Genomic DNA, 22,894 nt, shown 5'->3' on the forward strand with positions numbered 1-22,894 from the left:
TCTCCAGGGCAGCTGGGAGTATTTTTCCCCTCATTTAGCAGTTCATGAAAAAAACCACAAGCTGCCAGATGTGACAGAGGGCACCGTGCTCACACACTGTAAACACACACACACACACACACACACACACACACACACGAGTAGAATCTCCCACACAGGGGCAGCTCAACCTTATGTGAATAAATGTGTGTGGCACCGATTTACCGTACTCAAGCTAAAGTCAGAGGCAGATTTGTATCAGGGGGAAAGTCCGTCTCATTAAAATGAATGTCAGATGAAGTAAACGGAGGGTGAAGACATCAAAGGGGTCTGCAGGGAGCTGAATAAATCTGGGTTTAAACTCACTATAAACCCATTTATGTCAAGAATTTCACTCTGAACTCTTGTAAGTACAAAAAATGATTTTCATACACGTTGAAAAGATTGAGAAACACACATTTTCCCATGTTTTCGGTTTTTTTCTCATCAATAAATTTACTGCCAATGGTTTACCTCCAATACAACAAAAATTCAATGCTGCCGAGCACATCCTTTACTAAAAGTGAAGCTTTGAAATGTCCTTATGGTATGAGAGGAAAATAACCCTTGAAAGGCATTCCTGCAGGCTGTTTCAGTTCAAAGCTAAATGAGGATCATGTTATATTGTATTTTGGAGACTGCTAAACTTCAACAATCTTCATTGAATTAAATACAAAAATGCAACACACTGACAATACTACATTAACTGTGCTCCTGACACGTTTCGTCCAAGATCAATTCCAGTCTGTTTTCAGATTATTGAATAGTTTTTTAGTTATGTTTTTCCTCTTCATGATGCATTCAAGAATTCACCAAGAATCCTCCTTTACACAAGATCATGTTTCATCTTCAGTTCCAGTGCCAGACGAGAAGCAAGTCTGTTATCTGCTGTCTTCTCTTGTTTGTGACCGATTGCTTGGAAAAATCACTAATGCAAATCACTAATGCTTGTCTGTCTCTGTGCAGTGCACTTCTCATGGTGTTAGCATTACTGCTATAACTAGCTGTCAGCAGCAGGTGTTTCATCTTGAGGTGGTTAAGCACAGCAAGACGTGTTCATGTTGTATGTCAGTACAGCCATGTACAACTAACACATCTTCAGTGAAGTTCTTCTAAACATATGAATGCCGAGCCTGCTTAGCCAGGGCTTTTAGCCACACGTCAGAGCCGAGGTCAGGTCAGTTGACTGTTGCCCTCAGCATCAAATAGTTGTTAAAGTAGTTAGTAGGCAATTAGTTCATGAAGTCCCTACATGGCAGATGTAACAAAATAACTATATCAAAATTAAATCTCTAAGCTAGTAGGCTCTTTTGTCTTTTTAGGTCATATATGGTCATCAGTGTTAATTTCAATCTGTTACATTACCAGTTTAAGATGACTCACTGGAGCTTTAAGTGCCAACAAACATGGCAAAATATTTTCTCCAGCATCTTAGGGTTACTACTTTGAAATGACCACACAGGGTAACAAATGGCAGAAATGTGATGGTCAAACTGTGCACCTATGGCCCCCCTGACCTACATTCCCCCTTTGTTCCTCCACACATACACACACACAGGCATGCACACACACACACACATCTTAAGAGTAAAACTGTGTAAAACCGCTGGCTGCTAATTGCTTTCACATTACAGAACCAGCCGGGTGATCTTGGTGGAGTTCCAAGACCACCAACACTGGGACATGGGGCGTGCACATTTCAAATGCATACCACCAATCTCGCTCAGGCTGCGTTACTGTGTAAGCACAGACTGAGGGCAAACATGGAGGCTGCTATCTGCTGTGTAACCTGCACTAAAAAACCTATTCTCTATTGTCTGAGACTATCCTAACTACTGTTTTTCTTTTACTTTTATTACCGTCAAGCCAAGAGAGCTTGTGTGACATGCGTAAAAAATGCACGGCTGTCACTTGGACTGTAAGGAGGATCCACTTCACGCTTCTGCAGGCACCTTGTGTAAACCACAGAGTGACGGAACTCATTCAGCGAGCAGCAGAGCTCTTGTGCGACTTCCTAAACACATTTAACAAGCATACAGCACACTCATTAGGGATGGGTTATTTGTGCCAATTAAACATGGAAGGCTGTGGGCAGGAAAATTGTCCTTCCGTTACATAATCTCACAGGTCTACCGCTGACTCTGAAGTAGTTTCTAAAAAAAGACATGATAGTAGTGACACATTTTTTGTCCCATCTGTGTTTAAGTGCTCATCAGGCAGTGATGCATGACACCTCTTTCCATCAAACCTGCTTTTTAAAAGGAAACCTTGTTCCAAAAGAATGACATGATGGATCAAATAATCAGATCCTCACTGGGCAACTTCTGGAAGTGATAAGAGATTGGTTTGGTGTTATAAACAGGATGTTTGTCTGATGTTTCCTCCCTAAAAAGGTTTATTTCCTGCACCGCTCAGGCAATTATTCTGGACCACCAAACCTACCAACATCAACAAACATTACAACTGTATTTTCCCGCCACATTCTCCATTTTAATTTTTCCGCTCATTGTCTCAGAAGCTGCGCAGCTTTTCCACTTTTTTTTTAACTTAGCAATGTTAACCACAATAAATAAAACCAGCCAAAGAATAAAGAAAGAATGAATACACACTGAGACACTGTGGCTCAGACTAACAGAGCCAATACAGAGAGCTCTCACTTCTCCTGTCGTGAGTAAGGTTGATTTATAGATCATGTTTCAACAAATGAATCTATTGCCATCTATCCTAATACAGATTTAATCTGGTTGATCGGTTCTTTTAAGTGTAAAAAATGTAAAACTTCTCTGATTCAAGCTTCTCTAATACCATTATTTCATGGTTGCTTGACTCCTCTAAACTGAATAACAATCAAGAGGGACAAAACAAGATGTTTAAAGATGTTCCCCCAGGCTTTGGGAATCTCAGATTAATAGTTTATTGACTTTTAATGCCCCTAAGCTTACTGATTCATCATGGAAAACATTTATAGATTGACAAATAATGGATACATTCATTAGTTGGAGTCCTATTTATAACATAAAACTAGTTTTGTAGCGTGATTCGAAGAGTAATAATTCAGCTATTTAGCTCTTAGAGCGAAGTTTCTCTCAATTTTAGGAGCAGAGGAGAAACTGTATCAAACACAAACATAGAACATGTCAAACATGATGATCCTCCTTCTCAGGAACATCCTCAGCAGAGGTAAAGTGAGCGAGCTGACAAATCAAGTTTAGATTAACAGAGTGATGGGCTTGTCAGCCTGGGGTTCAGAGTGAGGTCAGAGAGGAGCGGGACACTGGCGTCTAGTGATCAACGCACATTTAAAACACACAAACGGCCAAAGAGGCAGCAACAACACAGAAAAACAGAGGCAGAACAGAACATGCTCTAGGACATGACTAGAATAACTGGGATACAAACACTTTCCAGAAAAAAACTTATGCTTTGGATGAAGTTTCAGAGGATACGAGGAAAAGGAGGGAGAGGGAGATGCAGACAAAAGAAGCAAGAAGCAGGAGGGAGTCAAAAAGAAGGAAAGCTCCTGCAAAGTCTACCACGGGTTCCTGCTGTGAGCTGAAAATAGTCCAAACTGTTGAGCAGTACCAGCCGAGGAAACTTTGGCCTGACTGTTTAAAATCACTCTCAAACAGTCATGAATCACAGCCACAGCGATCTGTCTCGCTCCGAATTATCAGCAGCGGCCCACTTGGAATCAGCGCTCTAACAGAGCATGGTAGGAATAATAAGCCACAATGCCCATAACAGGGAGATCCTTTTTTTTCTCCTTTTTCCAAATTTCGCTGCGGCAGAACCCTCCAGGCTGTATACACGTACAGGAACAGGCCCCTGCCTTGTTGCAAAACATCATTACACAATGCATGCAACAGTATAAACAGTTGTTCATCTCAATGAAAAGCTCAATAAATATTCTATTAAAAGGCCAGTTGAGCTGTGGCGAAATGTCTGGAAAGACGTTGAAGCTTGCCATCTCTCCTTTAGTGCAATTATATCTGTAATGACACAACAGGTTTTAGGTGCCATTAGAGATTATTGCGGGACAGTGAAATGCCAGAAATATGATCGGTTACAAAATAAAGCTGCATGAATGTGTTGCTCAACATTTCCTGACTTCATCCTCAAAATGTTCCTATTTTGCGAGCACAAGTGTAGACATTATACGACTTTAATTTTTCACAGTTCACAACTCATTCGGGTATGAAGACTTTAGCAGCATACACGAGGCTCCTAGAGGCTCTGAGGCTCTTAAACCCATGTTTCCAGATGCTAAAACGTCTAGGTGAAACAGAGAGAACTGGCGGGTGGAGAAGTGGTGAGCTCTTGTGGGCAGACCTTTGTAGAGCTGAGGAGACCATGCAGAGGTTAAACAAACAGGCGGTGGGATCACGCAGGCCTAAGCCTCTTATTCAGGCCCCTGTGAGGAGAAAATCATTGACTTCTGATAGAGAGATAAAGGTCAAGAGTTGTCAAAGATCGCGGGGCCAACAATCCTTGATTAGTTAGAGCCCCCTTTCCAGAGTTTCATCACACAATCATCCATTTGACAACTTACAGATGCAACAATTGTTCGCGTCTTATCTTACGAATGTCTGACATATTTTAAAGTAGAGATGCAAGGATTAATCACTTAATCCACACAGAGAAAACTGATCGCCAACAGTTTTAATAATATAAAATTGTATTATTTATAAACAGAAATTTCGTTTCTTCAAGCATTTGGAATGTGGGGAACTGCAGTTTTCTTTGTCGTCATCAACAAAGCGTCTTTGGGAATTCAACACCTTGGACAACAGGAGAAGATTAAAGCATCACTTCTAGCTCTTGGAGCTTGCAAGTACTTTTCAGATATTTCTGCATATACAGCTCATTGGTGGAATAATCTTCCTTTTGTCAGCTCATGATTTGGTCCCCAGTCATCCAATACAAATGATTTTCACAGCTCAGGGTTGGTGGCTCTAATGCCTCCGTTGCGTATTCATCAACGCCTGTTTTCCCCTTTTCTAACCCGTTGACATGAAGTGGTTTTATTTGGTGAGATTAAGGCAAATATACTTTGGGTTAAGTGGAAGAAAGGCATCATAGTGTGGGATCAAGTTGTTGACTTTTAGTTTGACCTAGCAAAAAGTACACATGACTTTTAGTCCCAGAAGCTTCAGCTCAAGGTACTAAAATGGCCATCCCGCCCACTGATGTCTGCCTTTCTGCCATGGTCTAAAGACAGGTTAAGAAAAGGTTTGTTAGTCTGCTGCTGTGGGAAAAAGCTAAATCCATACCCTGACAATCAGGGCTGCAAGGTCCAACTCAAAGCCCCCCCAAAAAGGGACCTTTTGAGGGGTAAAAACATATGATTTAGAAAATATTTGGACCCTGGTCGCCACAGAAAATATGCAAGTGGTCCTGCTGATATAAGATTTTCTATCTTATAAGGCTACCTGATTTCTCAAATGCTCGTTGGAGCAGTTGCTCTGATGTGTACATGCCACATATGGGGATATTATGGGTCCATATTGTCTAATCTTATATGTATTTTACTGTAGTTCTTATAGGGATCGTATCGTCGAGTGAATTTCTTCTCTGCTGCTCAACCCTTTCACTTCTGTTGAGTTTTGTAGTGTTATTTGAAGCATCAAGTGTTTCAGGGTTTTGATTGACACAACTTGCTGTGAGTTAATTTAAGCCTACTGTCAGTGAAACATCTCAGTGAAAACATTTTCTCCTCTTCATATCATGCCAAGGCTTCTCACTTTTCTCATAGCTGGATCAGGCCCATCCAAGTTTTCACTCACATCCTCAGACCATCAATCTTTTCATCCCTTTCTTTCAAAAACTAGTATTGGACTTCTTTAACTCTATGGACCTCTTCCTCTTCCCTCCCCGGGTCCCCCTCTCCTGCTGGGAGTCGCAGGGCAATGCAGTTTCATTTCCTGCCCTGCTGAAATCGACTCTTTCTGGGGGAAGGAGGGGTAGTTAGGGGTGAAAAAGAGACAGATATAAAGAGAGACAAGGAAACGAGAGAGAGGTGTGAGAGGACTGTTGGCATGCAGGACACAACCACACTCTTAGGTAAACTTAAGCTCAGGTTGGGTCCAAGTGAGTGTCAGCTTTGATAAACATCTATACGGGAAATTAAATGACAGCTCAAAGTGGAAATATAAAAAAAGAAAGAAAGGGGGCTGCTTTAGGGGATAACCCCAATTTTCCCCTCATCACTACCAGTCGATTTTTTTCTGAGGATTCTGCAGAGGGCATAGGGACTATTCTCTTGAGGTGGAAATTAACAGATTCATACGTGTTGTTGCTGTTGTACTTCAGCGTTTTCATGTATTCAAACTTTACTTCCGTATCAGTAGTATCTTCTAATTGGCCAGCTAGATTCCACTTCTACTGTCGCCATGCAACAAATGCGTCCTCATCAACCAGAGAATCCCCAGCAACAAAGAACCAAGCAAGGACTTTCCTTTTGATAACTGTTACATTTATCATGCTCTTTTCATCAATCTGTGATGTCACAAATTGAGTGAGTCTTGTGTCCCTCTCTTGCTATTTTCGTGTCACATTTTCAACAGGCCATTCAGAGCAGCCTGCAATCTCATCCTGGGATTACTCCAACTCACTTTCACCTCACAATTTGAAACTTTATGTTTAATACTGACATCCAACATTTTCAATATTTGTTTTAAAGATGTGAAAAAACATAATACCATTTCTTTAAGTCAAAGTAACTACCCTTGTGAAGAATTCATGGACCTTTGCCTCTTCTGGTTTTCTTTTGCATAGTTGGAGTGTCCCAGTTGACAAGATTTCTCTCAGCCTGCAAGCTTTAAATGTAGAGATGTCCGACAGCCCAAACGTGGCAAAGTGATCAAGAAGAAATAGTACATTTTGTTACAGTGACACAAAGAAAGATTCCCGCTCTGTTACTATTTCATACCCTTCTGGTACGACTGCTGCAGATTTCACATCAGCTTCTCAGACATCAAACAGACACTTTACGAGCCTCTGGTTATCGTATCTGGACAGTCCACAGAACAAAATTACTGCCTATGTCTCACTCTTATTTCCGTTAAAACGGACCTACAATCTGAAGTTACACAGAAGTCAATAACTTTGTCTCGAGCTAGGCTGCTGTATGGCCAGACCATCAAGCCAAAATGGATTTAAGAGGCTGCGAGTGACTGTGTGGGTACAGTAAAAGCTTTCCCCAAAGACTATGAAGAAAGCTTTGAGGGTTTGCCAAAACTTTGGGTGTCGGGAATACTATAATCTGCAGACTCTCATTCTCCCAGCTTTAGTTTCTGGAACAAAAAAAGTACTCTTTTTATGCCCCTTAAATTGGAATTTTGGGAAATAAAAATGGTGGCAGGTTATTCAAACTTCTACCAAACAACTCTTCTGATTATTGATTTTCTTAAACTTTGATTTATGAAACAGTTATGGAGAGCTTTTAATGCCACAATAGGGCAATGCGGTGCTGAATTAGGCAGATGACTGGCCAGCAGTGGTTTAGTAGACAAGCATTTATTTCACAGTGCTTCAGAATTACAGCCAGGGAGCCCTTGAACTCCAGATTCCTTGGTCAGTGTGGTCAACACAGGATTAGAATGGATAGAAAGGGATTTTCCATTTAAGTCAAATTTCTTGTGGTCTTTTGTGCTTTTCCTATCCGTGCTAAGTCATCATTTATTTATTGTTCCAGGTTTTTGTTCCTCAACATTATTGTCACATTTTAGGACCTTGCTGGACATGCCAATAAAAACTGTTTTTAAGCAGCCCTGCTGGCAAATTATGGCAAAGTTTCCTCTCAAATGCATGGTTTCTTTAATAGTCTACTAGCGTATGATCTGGTATTTTTGGTTATAGTGGTGTCACTTCTTGGATAACTTGTAAATCCTTTAAATCCCAAGAACTTTTGCAACCTCAGATAAAAGGTTATGAAAGTTAATACACTTTTAATACAATTTTGTCAATATGCCATTCATTTGTGTCCCTTAGATGCTTTGTAGGCCTAAAATCTGTACAGCATACAGGCTACTGAAGTTTTGTACATTTTGCTCTTGCTATTAGGTTTTCTGTTTTGCATCATTTCAAACACAATCATTAAAAAATAATCTTCCAGGACCAGATTGCTCTGAACTTTGCAGCCAATACAATCTGAGGCACATTTTCACAAGATTTTTTTCAGTATGTGACGTAATAGAAAGACTGGGTTCTCTGCAAATCTGCAAACATACAACACAATAGCTCCAATGATGACAGACTTAGCTTTTCAATTCAAAAAAGGATGAAGACTATCTATCATAGTTTTATTTAAGATTAATGAAAGCAGCATCAAAATAAAAAATAAAAAATGTTCCCTGACATTTCTAGAGAGCTGGCCAATCTGAAGAAAGTAGTCTTGTAGGGATGTGTTTAAAGAGACAGGACTGAGATTAAGCATTTCAATACAAGGCCTGGAAATTAGCATAATACCCCTTTTTTTTTTACTTAAACCGGTCCATTTCAATAGGTTAGAGGCTTCACTTGTCAGCTTGATGTGAAATTTGGAGATCTCCTGTACAAGAGGGCTGAGCCACCAGTTCAAGGCTTCCCCTCTTGTGTCTTTTGTGTGAATGAAGTGGCTGAGCAAACACTAGCTGCTGGTTAATGGGGGGTTTGCTTAGACAACAACGTGACAAAGCTTTCGGTTAAACTAACACACTAAGGCCATGTTCACACTCACCCGATACATCCGAATACACACAAGATCATAAGAACATGAAAAATGTCTAATCTTCCTCCATATTTGTTGCTTGGCATGTTGATTTTGCTTTTCATATCCAACTGTAACCAAGGTTTACCTTTTGGTTAAAGGTATTCATTATGGTAGTGTTTTTATTTTTCTTTGGTGGAGAGGCTACTAAAAGAAACACCTTTAAATGATATGAGAACAGACAGAAGAGAAAGACAGGGTCAAAATAGACTATTGGTCATTTCTTACTGTAAATCCCATGTAACGGTAACCTCAGAATTGTAACACGACACGAGCCTGCCAAACTTTCTCAATGGAGCAGAAAAAAACTGATTGCACAATGTAACCCAGCAAACAATCTGCTCTGATGGGAAAAAACACAAAGAGCAACATGGGAGAGCTTCATCTTTATGCTTTCAGGCAACAATAAATTCAAAATCTGTTGCAACACTTAAAGCAGACTTCTCCACTGATGCTCCAACCTGCACATATATTTAGAGCTGTTGACATACAAAAGTACGACTGTCAAGACTCAACTGTTCAGACAACAAGACGTAATTTATAATGGAACCACATCATGACGATGTGATACAAGGTAAAGAGACTTTTACTGGAAACCGTTTCTGTTTGTAGGTCCAAAAGGAACTCTTTAAACATCTCAACTTTGAACCCTTTGGAAACACTGGAAGGCAGCACGGCCTTGGCGTTCACAACACTGTTGTTTTTTACTCTTGCAGATCCAAAAGTGTATTTTTCAGCCAAAGTAGATTTGTTAAACCAGCAGCTTTGAACTTAAACCCATTTAGAGGAACTAATCTTCAAAAGACAGAATTCCTCGACTTCAGGCCACAACAGGATTACAGTTTCTATAGCTACTGATTGTAATTACAAAGCAATAAAGGACAAAAGAGAGTTTAACATTATGCTCTCTGTAGGTTGCACAAAAATAAACTGAACCACTAATCAGCTCTAAGCCCTGACAAGCAATTCAAACACTCTACACACTATTCCTACAAACTGGAAGGATCACATTTCCAAAAGAGCACAACTGCTCTACTACAAAACTGACTTTTCATGACGGAGGTAACGTGTTCTGTGTCTCCTCTTTTAAAGCTCCACCCACAAATTCTGTCTCCTTCATGTTAACAGATGGGACATGGGTGAAACTTTAAAATTAAAATACATGTCAAGTTATTTATTTCAAAACCCATTTTTTAATGTAATTTGGGTTGATTCGTATTCAGATTTATATGTTTGTTTTTTCTGAGTAGCTAGTTTTAATAAATTATGTGATGTTAAAAAATATGACTGAATGAAGGAATCCGCTCTGCTGTGGACTGAACCAACCTAAGGGATCTTCAGTGTATTATTGGTAAGTTTAATGTGTGCTTTGGATGGTAAAAGGTGTGACGTCAGTCCCAGGCTCCACCAGCCTGATCCAATCAAAGTAGTATTACGGCTTTGCTAGCAGCAGCCACAATGTACAGTATTATATCATAAGCTATGATCTTTGCAAAGGAAGTGCAAGCAGATATTTTGAGAGCTTGACAATGTAGGTGCCAGGCGCTTGTATTTCCTACATGATACTCAGTATCCTAGTTTAGGCCAACACAAAAAGCATTTCCTGTTTTATTATCAAGCTCATAACAACTTTAACTTTTTTCTTTATCTAAGTTATATTTTTTGGCCTTTTTGCCTTTATTGGATAGGACAGCTCAAGAGAGACAGGAAATGTGGGGAGTAGAGAGTGGGGGAAGACATGCGGTGAATGGTCTACAGGCTGGTAGTCGAACCGGCAACCTCTGCGACGAGGACTGTAGCCTCTATACGTGGGACGCTTAGACAGCTAGACCACCAGCACGGTGCCCCAACTTTAACTTTTTAAAAGTGTTTTCTTTATCTAAAAAAGTGTATACTGCATATATTAATGTCTCAGCTCATCTGCTTAAGTACCCCCAGATGCGCTTTCTGGCTGCAGGAGAGAATCAGAGAACTCTATGTCACCCCACCACTGCCAGCGTGACATGAAACTTTTTGGCACTTCCCTTATCTAGCTGGCAGGAAACGAATGTTGGCATTCTCCAGTCGTTTCTTCTTTGGCTCTCTTTCTTTCTTTCTTTACTGTCCCTTTCCCTCTCCATCTGTCTGTACGGTTCATTTTGGCCGTCAAGTGGTTCCTCCACTTGGCCCTTCTTGCCTGGCTGACTGACATGCTGGTCTTGGCCACTCTGTGTGTTTACTCAACAATAACTAAGAGCGGGGTGGCTCCGCACCAGCTCCAGCTCGTAACCACTCACAGGCCTTTGGTAACTGCTTGTAAGGATTGAGCATCTTTGATTTGAGCAGGAGACATCTTTATGTGATGTCAGTTGATGTAGAAACACTGGCTCATTCATTTCTGTTATACTATAATCATGAGACGGAGGTTTAATCAGAATTTGGCTTTCGTAATATCTTCTTTAATGTCTGCTGTCTCGCCCACGTGGTGCTGTGGTTACCACTGGACCATCATGTTCACTGAAACATGTGTATACACTTATCACTCTGCAGTTATTAACAGAACATCATCACATTTATGTTTTTCACAGTTGTGCATTTTTAAAATTATTCTTGGCATCATGTGAGTCTTTTTCTTTATTTCTGCCTTTCTTGCTCCTTTTCAAGCCTCTAACGCACTGACGTAATATAAATAGCATATTTCTTCTGTAGATGAACCGATAAGATACAAATATTTTCTGAAAAAAAAAAAACAGTCAGAGATGGCTGTAAATTTGGGAGTATTTAATGCCTCGGGAGAAGCGTGGTGTTGTACAAAGACCTAATTGTGGCTGCACAGATCTGCCGTCTGCTTGCTGAGGGGGGCTCTGAGGTCCTTAATGCAATGCAAACATGGTTTAAAAAGATTTACTCTGACACATATAGAGGAATTTAAAAGCCATGTTTTATCCAACGTCCTATTAAATGAACTGTAGCATGATCTCTCCATATTAAGCTGCTGCAAAGCAAACCACGGAGGATGCTATGAAGCAGTAATTTGATAAAACTGCAATAAGGAGTGGCTCTAATGAAATTTAGAGCTCTTTAAGCCACTGCTATTCCCTGCGGTACTTAATATAAACTGTGCCAAGTCCATATGGGAAATTGATATGCAGTATGTGTGGCTTATTCCATTAGACTCATTAAAGTGTCACTTTGTCATCAGCACGCTCTCACACTTAAAGCTTGCCTTACATCTGCAGCAAAGGCTTCATTGTATGGTATGTATAGAGTACAGCAGAGAACTTTTTTTATGCTGCGGGCGTAATTTGTCTTCCAGACAGCAGTTGAAAGAAACCAACTCAGAAAGTGTTGAACAGGAGGCTTCTTAATTTGCAAAGGGAAACAGAACAGGTCAATGGATGGAAAGACCAAAATATAATGTTGGTGTATTAATATAACATATACTTTGACTGAAAGGAGTGCTACCTTGCAGCAGATTACTTCCCCGCTCGCCGCAGACTCTGTTAAAATCATTGAAGTTTACACAGTTTTTTCATTTCTTTTGTAAATCCAGGGCCGAGTTTCCTTGAACCCTGCAGAGTTTTTTCTCTCTTCAACAGACTGACCTCCTGTGCAGACACTAAATTGCAGGAAAAGGGTTTTCACGCTCGGCTTCAGCTTCTAGTGGCAGAAACTTTATCAAACGTCTCCAGCGAGCATCTCAGTGAACTGAGTTTAGCCTTTGATTAAACGCTGCCTCTCTCTGAGGGACTGTGACCGCTAAAAAACAAGCATGCTCCACAGAGCCCAGTTTGTGGAAATAAGTGCATTTTTCTGCCAATATTACGCAAATGCAGGAAATTTACACTCCATACCATTCACAGAAAGGCTCTCTCCTGACTTGGCAGAGGCACGAGAAGGAGAAGGAAAACTGAAATGCAGCTCTGCTTCCAAAATTCCTCCGTCAACCAAGCATTGACGACATATTATCAGGACATTCCCGGCAGCAACTCAACGGAAAACAACTGAGCCTTTTACTGGCATCGCACATCACAAGGAAACCTCATATCTTGTGAATTCTGTGGTAATCAAAGAGGTAGGAAACATCAACCTCAATAACTAAGGGATGAAAACTTTGAAAAATTAGGAAAAGACCCGGTCAGAAGATTTTTGACATCACCATACATAATATATTAACAAAGCAGAGCGACAAATGTCAGGTAAGTATTAACACGCATCTTTATTTTGCAATGTACACTCTGGCGAGGGTTTTGTCCAGCAGTTTCAAAAAAGACAACAAAAAATAATAAACGAATAATGAAATATATGGAAATTTGCATCGAACCGAAATATCTGAGAGATGGAACTTCTAAATATAAAATATTTTTTTAAAAAGTACTTTTTATTTATATATTTGATATCCAGACATGGTATATATGTTTAAAACAAAAGGCTTTCTATCAATACGCACATCAAACTATTGATGACACTTTCCAAAAGGACCTTGTATTTTGTCATTCAGCTCTTCTCAATAAACTAATGACTGGGCACTGTTATTACTCAAAGACAAAAACTGATTGAGGAGTGTAATTATATTATAAGTACAAATTTTAGACTAAAAAAAAAAAATATTTACTACTACATTCTTTAGCTTAAACATTATCCATGCACGATATTATAAGCATAATGTCTGTATCGGCTGATAAAAGCTCAAAAACTTTATTACATGTTGGCAGATATGACATTTTTCACTGATATGAACAACTGATAAGGTGACGCATTAGTTATGCACACGATCTTCAGCATGTTGACTATATCTTATATATAGTATTTTGGAGTGTCATAAACAAACAGCACAAAAGCTATTTCTAATGCTTGTAATACACACTCCTTTAACACTGCCAGTTCAATTGTACACCTTAAGGATCATCATCCTGAAGCACCAAGAGTTTCTGAAAGGCAGGGACCAAAAGGGTGTTGGCTCTAGAGAAAACCTGTCAGCAGCCTCTACTTCAGTCGTTCGATAAAGCTAAGAAATGAAGCAGGGACCAGATTTCTGGACGTCCTATTTGAAAAAGAATACATGTATAATTTAAGGTGGGACTGTCACAATAAGACTAATAAGCCAATTACAGTGCAAGAGAGACCAGGGGCCTCATGTACAAATACTTGCGTGGATGTCCTACTAAAACATGGCAAACACTCAAATCCAGCAAACATTGTACGCACAAAAATATCCAGATGTATGAATCTGTGCACAAGGATCAACAGCTGTAGAAGCGTGTGTACGCCAGCTATCAAGTTGGTGTGAGGCACCGCACATTTCCACGGTCATTTCACTCTTGATACATCTGAGCTTTGCTGTGAAAAAGGGCGTACGCCACGTTTTTGTGCATACACACCCTTTGTAAATGAGGCCCCTGGTGTTATAAACAATGAAAAAAGGTATGTAAATATTGGTATTGGTATCTGTATCAATAATAGCTCATTTGAGTTTGAAGACATCATCAAAATTTGAATACCGTCTTTCTTTAATATAAGATTGTTTCATGCTGCAACTTTTGTACTCCCGCTGTCAACCACAAGAACTGAGAAACAAAACTTCTGCACAAAGGTGAGAAAAAAGCTCTGCTCTTGAGTTATTTGATACCCTGATACTTTTTATATGGTTTAAAACAAATTGCCTGCTAGCCATACATCAGTTAAACAATTAGCACGCAATATGCTCCAAACAGTTCACCCTATGGCAACAGTGAGCCTTGGCAAACACATGTGCTTCATCATAACAAGAGGGAAGTAGGTAATTGCAAGTGCACGGCCTGGTTTACACACTGATGTTTTAAATCAGTGACATAAAACAGAGTCGGAGCGTGTGATTTATGGCTACGTGCTGATTAAATTAATGTTCAGGACTTTTTTTACCCATTTCACACACTCAAAACAGAGTCAAAAATACAAAAATCAACCCCACTATGTTCCCAAAAAAAGCCCCATACATCTGTTTCACACGTACAGTTCCTGCCACATTCCTCTGTGTCTGCAGAAAGCTTTTAGGGATGCACAGCACTTGTAGTGGTTAGTGGTGCGTTCACTGTGCAGAGTGGGAGGCGAGTTTAAAACACAGCGGAGTCATCTATCTGAAAGAGATGTAGCGCTTAAACCATGACACCGTCCAACATTTTCCAGAGCATCTGGAGAAGATATAAAAAACTGAATACAGGCACACATTAAGGAGAAATTATGGCGATGATGAAAAGAGGGAGTGGCTGGTTTGCACAAATTTTACAAGGATGTATAAAGACATTTCTACCATAAACTTGGACGTCTGTTTCACCTCCTTGAAACTGCTCCCTTAATATGAGTCTTAATAATAAATATGACCCACAGATAGAGATCTCAGTAGCAGGGAGAGAGGGACAAGCTCCAACACACTCACAGCCTGCAGATCGGAGAGTTTTTTTTTTCCAGGCTTGAAGTGCCTTTAGTGTCAACACAGTGTCCCGGTGAAAACTGCACCGCGGCAGTTCCACCCAGTTTGATTTATCATCTTACTGAGTGTTGTTAAAAGGCTAAATGAAACTCTAAACAGTTCAAAGGTGAATGTCCTATGTTCAAACATTAACACGGTTTATAATGTCAGAAAATATATAAACATCATTCATCTTTAAGAACAAATTATTACTTTAAAGTTAAAGGGCAAAGGCTGAATGAATAGTGGAGTGACGGTCACTATTACCCCAAAAGTCAACCATTTGTATAAACAATGAAGAAGACACCATGTCAGCATTTATTTTCTCAGTCAAATATCTGCACGTTCCTGTTATTGGCGACCTTACTGTAGGTAGACAAAGCAACAACCACAGAGCAGGCTGTTCATTTGAAAAACTGACACAAATTGACCCTTCAGTGAGGAATCATCTCATCAAACATCTCCTGTCAAACACAGACATATTTAGGGATTAAAGACATTAATAAATAAAGCACTTCAAAGTTAAAAATAGGTTTCCTCTGAGCTCTGTCCCATGATACACATGATGTCAAGACAGTCTGTGATCTGAGCTGCTGGTAGCTTTTTTGGGATACAATTAATTTAGTTCACAGGGTCGTCACCAGGAGACAAATTATCCAAAGAGCTCCCAATTACTCCAAAACAAGTGGACCAGGTAACTGATAAAAAAAAACACTTAATCAAGCAGCGTCAGGGTAAAAAACTCAGATACCCACTGACCCTCTTTTAGGGCCTTTTTCCCTTTATTGTGACGGTTTGAGAAAGACAGGAAATATGGAGATGGAGCAGGTGAAGGACATGCACCAAATCATGTTGGGACCAAGCATCATCCTACTACCAGTGCCACAAGGACTGTAGTGTCCTAACATGGGGCGCCTGCTTCACTACCACTAATGAGCTGATACTTTTACGGCCCCTGTCAGTCATGGGCCCCAAGTATCGTACTGAATTTTCTCCCTCACACAGCACCCCTACCAGTTAGCACAGGTGGATCACTTCTTGTGTGACATACCTGTCCCTGTGTCAACTTTCACTTTTATTTTTCAATCAGACAACAAAGACCTCCAAGGATGGTAAGGAACGCTGTGTTTTTGAGTGAAGGGGTACCTCGTGAGACACAAATCCTTATCTCTTCTACTCAATTCAAACTTTGTTTGGATTAGCACCTAGACGGCTGATAGTGGTGTCTGGAGGTTGGAGGGTAGAAGGGGGCTTCATAGTTATCAGACCAACACAAGTACAACCCCATTATCCCATTTTATCCCATTTCCTGCCTTGATAAGAAAACTAATATCTACCAAAATGTGGTGAGCAGGAACATCTCCAAAACATGTTCCATTTTATCAGGTATCTAAGTATGTCGTTCAAACTGACTGTTTTATTAAAGTATCAAAACAAACATGGCAGCAGTAATGAGAGCGTCTTACTTTGTCTTCGTCTTACATACATATTCACCTATTGCTCCCTTGTCCAACACAGTGGTAGTGATGGGCTGACACCTCAGAGTTAAGGACATGTTCAATATCATGCTTGCTTCTCCTGTTACTGGAAATGAGGTGGATATGCCATATCTGCAACCTGATTGTTTCCATTTAATAGCGTTAAGCCTGCGATGAACCACAGTGGTCGCATTTTTCTCGGATTTCAAAATTGCCTCGGTTTGTGTTTGAAAACATAAACATGACAGACACCCAGGCAAATAAGAAGCAGTATTTAGAAACCAGGATACAAGTATTTACATGCACACAGAGAATACCTGGTTATTCATATCCTTATATACACGATAAACACTATATCCCAAACATGTTTAAAACCAGGATGAGGCTCATAACCAGGATACCGGAGTCCATGCAAATGCAGTCATTGTAAAGACATCTGTCAGTTTTAGTGTATGTGAGGTTAAAGTTACACTTAATAGATGTGATGTCATTTTAGTAAGACCTGGCTCTTCACACGAGAAGAACTCCAAACCTACAAACATGCTTACACCTAGAACTAAGTTAAGCTCAATGTAGTTCATTTTAAAGTTTACATTCAAATTTGTGTCAATATGTAATTAAAAACATCTCTTGCTGATATTTTGATTGCTGTGACTAACAATACATCATTCACTAGTACCATTAATCCAATTGATCTTTTGAAACAGTAGTTTTAATGTATAAAACTATTCTAGAAGCTACTGTTTTGAAGGAGACAGAAGTCTATTTTTGCCAAGAGGGGCTGTGATATCACAGCTTCAGGTTGGTGCATGTCTGGTTTACTCACATAATCCCATTTTAGGCTCTAACATGCATTTCTGATACCGTTATCAGCACTGGAACAACTTGGTAGTTCCTTAAAATACATGAAAAATGCATGCAGATAAGGTCAGCATGGCAGGCTAATTCCAAAGTCTGCTATGTAAAGAAAATTCCCTTGCTGTTGTGGGTGGGAAACCCTGATTGTTCCTGGAAACGCTAAACCATAATGACAGACCAGTGACCTCTGACCTCTGACTGGACACTCTCAGACTGACCAACAAAAAACAGACAAACGTCAGCTCTTTTCAGTTCCTTCTTCGTCACGTTTGCTCAGTTGTTTCCACGTTACAGACGTATTGTGACCACTGACCACATTGAAGTGTGCTTTCATCCTCACATTTGATCACTGTTCAACCCTGAACCTCTCTGACCATCCAGAAGAGAAACAAGACTCACAGTTAGATAACCCGCAGAATCATACGAAAGCTGTTTCATTGAAAGGTGAACAAGAGGTCAAATTTCAAACACCTCAGTGAGTGTCATCTTATTTTGTATAGCCATCAAAGCTCCAGTAAAGCTCAATTCTGGTGAAAAAAGTGAGAATCAAATTCAGAAAAAGTTTTTGCAGATCTCTTGTTTCCAGTAGGAGTGTTAAATTCAATCGGTTTTGCTTTAAGAAGAACATTATCAGCAATTGAAATCCAATTTTCAGAGCAGATTTTGCATCTAAACTGTGCAGCTCACTTGGAAAAAGCTAAAGCTCGGCTCTCCTCCGCTGCTATTCATTCCTGCATCTGAAGAAATGCAGCTTGTGTCTCCAGTTTGAACTCCCTCTTTAAGAGCATGAGTTCTACACTTAACACACGATATACTGTAGATCTTCATTGTAAATATTAGCCAAATGCATTTGAGGAGGACAGAGATAATCTAAACAAACCCAAGGGAACCTTCCAGAGATCATCCATCACTTTTCATCTGGAAGAAGGAGACAAGTCTTTCATACTTTCTGTTCAATTTAAAGCAGCAGGACAGAAATAAGGAAACCAGCAACTTCATAAACATTTCAAACTGAATTCAATCACACTTCTATGAGTCAACCAAAAGCCAGTTTCAAATCCCATCAGTCTGTTTCTGTAAGATACCACACACTCTGCCGCTGTGGACCGTGGAAATGTAAGATTGTTGTATGAGCAGAAAACAAAGTCTTTCCTTTCAACCGCACAGAAATAAACTGATGATATGTTTCAGCTTTTGTTTTGTAAAAGGCAGTTAAGACTAATTGCAGCATTGTTTCCCAGAGGCCACAGGCAGACAGGCCCATTTTTCCAAAAGTTGTCCTCATCTTACTCCCTCAACAATCTCCATTCTGTTGGAAAACTTTTTTAAACAACTGTTAAGACTTCCAGCATCTCTTATCTTAAACAGACTTAAATTATTGATGGGGTGGGTGGGTTGGTTGGTTGGAGGCACAATAGCACTCCAGCTGATTTAGTTAAGAGCCCCTCTATTGTCCTCCAATGGAGTCAAGTCTTTCCCCGTGCAGAGGCTTCAGAATGACAATAGGACGATAATCTGAAAACCAACTATCATTTACATGAGAGGAGAGGCTGAATGATGGCAAACAGATCCTGAACAACTGTTTGTTGACATTAACGAGTTGATTTTAAATAGAACTGCATTATAAAGACACAAAAATCCAAAGGGATGACTCAAATTATCTTCTTAGAGCAGTAAAGTCGCCAAAACGCCACAAAGTATCCAAAGAAAGACATTTGGCAAAGCTGACAGATTTCATCGTTGAATCCATGTATTCGGGATGAACCGCAGAGTGAGCAAACCCCAAATAGCAGCATGGGGAAGAGACAAGCAATGGTTATCAGGGGGAAAAGGTATTGAGACTCACCAGACGCAGTCAGGTCCAGGAGGAGCAGGGCGATCCAGAGCGCGCAGGCTGGACATCTCCACAGACGCTGGCTCGGCGCTGCCCGAGTTGGATACATTCCTCCGGTTATGTGTCAAACTTTTGCCCGCTTTCACATCCACTTAAACCACGATGTAATATCGAGCCCCTCCAAAAATGACTCAAAATACAAGTAGTGTCTCGCTCTGCTTTCCGCTGCTCTTTCTTTAAACGCGCACCAAAATCCCTGAAACAAAAAATAAAGAGTCTGGAAGAAAGTTGTCTGTGCGGCTTTCTGTCTCTTTCCTCCTCACTGCAGCCCAGCTCACTTTCCCCTCTCTGTCTCTCTCTTCAACTGAGCGCAATCTTTCCTACAAACTTCACTGGAGAAACTTCTGCTCTCAGGAGCCACATGGCTCTGATTAGCCACGTGTCGCCACCCCGTGGACACTAATGGAAACGCAATTACAGGGCAGACAGACAGGGGCGTTTTGATTTCACTATGAACGGTGATGATTCAAACATATCGATAAGAACATACCCAGAAACAAAGAAGACAAATGACGAAGACAATCTTACTCTCGAGTCACAGTGAACGTGGTGGGACTAGAGCAGGGACTGGTGTTTCGGTTCTAATAGTGACCCTGCAAACTGTGCACCATGCATCATTGGTAATTGCAGTTAACGCAAATGATGAATAAAGAGCACATTTTCGTCACGGGTTTACAAAAACAAGCCTTAAAATACATAGAAAAACAGATAAAGAGACATTTGCAAGGGTAGATACGTATCTTACTCTGTACGTACGTCAAATACAGAGGCTGAGAGTCTCCAGTTAATGGGGTCACAAATTAAACTGAAACACCGGAGTCTATTTAACGTCTACAAATGTTTGCAGCTGACTCAAGTTTTTTCAGAGAACTCGGTGAACACCCCCAGCAGGCTCATCGTTTTTCAAAACATGCTTCAGTGAGACTTCCACATTGGGTTCACTTTTCAAACCAAGATGCTACATCTACTTTTATATACAGTTTATGGATTAGGATTGACAGGCCTACCCCAGCCACATACACAAGATTACTTCCCCTTTTTCTGTCAGTGCATTTTGTTATCATTTGTTTTCAGGATGCAAAGATTTTTTTTTACCTCTACATCTCAAATAAATACACAACCTTTTAGCTTTAACAGAGCTGATTTTCAGATAAAGATCTCAAGATTATTTGGTATGGTTCCATCTGGAGCTGATTAGATGATCACATGTGGAGTGGGTGATCTGCAGATGAATTACCCACATCCACATGTCATCCTAAATGTCAAACAGAAGGATTTCTATCAATTCAATAAATTAAAAAGATGAAGACAAACAAGTAAATGAAAAGAACAAGTGAGTGTAAAAAAATATAAGATTTCACGCCTTGCGATTTGCTAAATACAGGCAACAAACACACGATACTACAGTTATTAACTCCAGAGCTGTACAGCATTATTAAACTACCTCCCCTCCTCCTCTATAACTCCACACCTTGCTTCATTTTACTGCACTCACTTCTGGATTTTGACACACACTTTGTCTCTGCATGTGTGTCTGCACACACAGAGCACTTTGAAAGCCTAAAACCGGCAGGAGAAGAATGGTAGCAATTTAGCATCTCCGGTCCCCCCATATTGTGACCTGGACTTGCTCATTAGAGGGAAATATCATCCTCTCTGAAGTATGTTTTGATTTAACTGTTACACAGCGCGGGAATAGCATGTATGAATAATGCTCCAGACCAGATTAGTTTTGATTGAAGATCTGAGAGGAGGTGTGGTGGGCTTCACTTATGGTATTATCCCTGCTCCTTGTCAGGCCCAGGACGTGGCCCAAGGACTCCTAATCAAAACCATTTGTCCACTCCTTTCATTTTCCTTCACTTAGAGTCATTCCTGGAGATATGCTGCGGACCAGAGCTCAAAGATAACACTGCACTGCTTCCTGTATAACCTATGAAAGGATAAGGGCGTGTTGGAGTCTGTCAGGGGAAATACAACTGCAGACTCTATAGAAGATGTGGTTAAAGCTCCTGAGAGGAGTTTGTGTTTATTTTGGTGTCCTGTTGTGGGGAAAGATGCACATCTCATATCTTTGCTGATCTTGTTGTGTAGATGCCAACAGTCAGATGTGTCACTCATTGTTAATACTTGTTGAAATTGTAAAGAAAGGCAGTTTTTTGCATGTGCTTTCAATCATCTGATCCGATAACTACCTCCTCTCAGCACTTTCAGCGTTAAAAATGACAATATAGGGATTTCCAAGCTTGCTGCTGATGGCTTTTATGCTTTTGTAGGTCCCAAAGCAGCATCAGTTTTTCTTCAATCTGTTTCTCAACCAGTCAGAAACGCCTCACAGGGCTCAAAAGCTACAGCCTATCAGAGCAGCAGCCAACGTTTTGGGGCTTTGAGTGTCGCCCTCAGTTTGCTGAGGTCTTCTGCCAAGGATTCCTTTCCATTTGTTGCACTGATTACAGTCTGCCTAGCAACTTGAGAGGTGAAAACAGAAATGGAGCTGAGAGATGACATCTAAGAGTGGACTAGGACAAAGATGACACTTAAAAACCAATGAGATCCAGGATTGCATTACGCCTCCTTTGCTCTGTGGACAGCTTTCCCAAGTACAGAACCAGAATAATTCTGATTCCCAAATCATATCAGAGAATCTGTGAATAGATGTGACTCTTACCTAATCTACTGGGACCACGTTTAACAGAATGGGCATCATGCTGGGGAATTAAAACATGCGTTTGAGACCATTTACTCATTTAAAAAATGTTGACAGAGCTTTATGTAACCAAACCAATTGCCTCACCCTGTGCAGTCACCACTTGTTGGCCTTCAGAAAGCATGCTTGTCTACGACACTTTGGCATTGGTTTAACTTTTGAGACTGATTAATTTCTAAAATACAGCCCATTCCTAAAATCGTAACATTTCCAGACTCATGTCATTCAGGCTCTGTGCTTTTTGGTTGGTGAATTCCTGTATCACTGTATACTGTACGTCAACACCTCAGTGCCATGTCTCTGGTTCATAGTCACTTGAGTGTTTGAGGATATTAAGAATACAGGGATTATGAGGGTTGGGAGAAACAAAGCAGCAGGTTGAAATAGCTGCCAAACTCTGTTTAAAACCAGGACTGTGGTCAATTCAAGCTATTCAACATGTAAACAGAGGCTGGAGTTCATTTGCTAATGATGATTAAATGCTGAGGCTCACGTTAATAAATTCTCTCATGCCAGAGGTTGTGATAATGAAAATGACCTAACAATCTGATGAAGTCAGAATAAGTGAATTTTAAGTAAAATAATTCTAACCTTGATTTTACACTCACTACTTAGCTTCGTAAAATTGAAATCAGATTTTTTTAAGTGTTTGAGATCTTCAGTTAACTTTACCAATCAATAAACAAGAGAAGAGTTTATTTCATAAGTTTAGAAAAGCTATTCTAAAAGGCAATGTCTTTAATATTATACCATATTGTGATGTCTT

The 22,894-nt window shown here is 40.2% G+C and overlaps 1 protein-coding gene across 1 annotated transcript in view; it reads right to left on the reverse strand.

Moving 5' to 3' along the window:
- Window positions 1–19,857, reverse strand: part of ror1 (receptor tyrosine kinase-like orphan receptor 1) — a 155,819-nt gene extending 135,962 nt beyond the window's left edge. The window contains exon 1 of the mRNA XM_034702235.1: window positions 19,374–19,857. Coding sequence (XP_034558126.1) covers window positions 19,374–19,470 — 97 coding nt within the window. The 5' untranslated portion in view covers window positions 19,471–19,857. The remainder of the gene's footprint in view (window positions 1–19,373) is intronic.
- Window positions 19,858–22,894: the final 3,037 nt, after the last annotated feature.

Source organism: Notolabrus celidotus, chromosome 2 (assembly GCF_009762535.1).
Source record: "Notolabrus celidotus isolate fNotCel1 chromosome 2, fNotCel1.pri, whole genome shotgun sequence".
Classification (NCBI taxonomy): domain Eukaryota; kingdom Metazoa; phylum Chordata; class Actinopteri; order Labriformes; family Labridae; genus Notolabrus; species Notolabrus celidotus.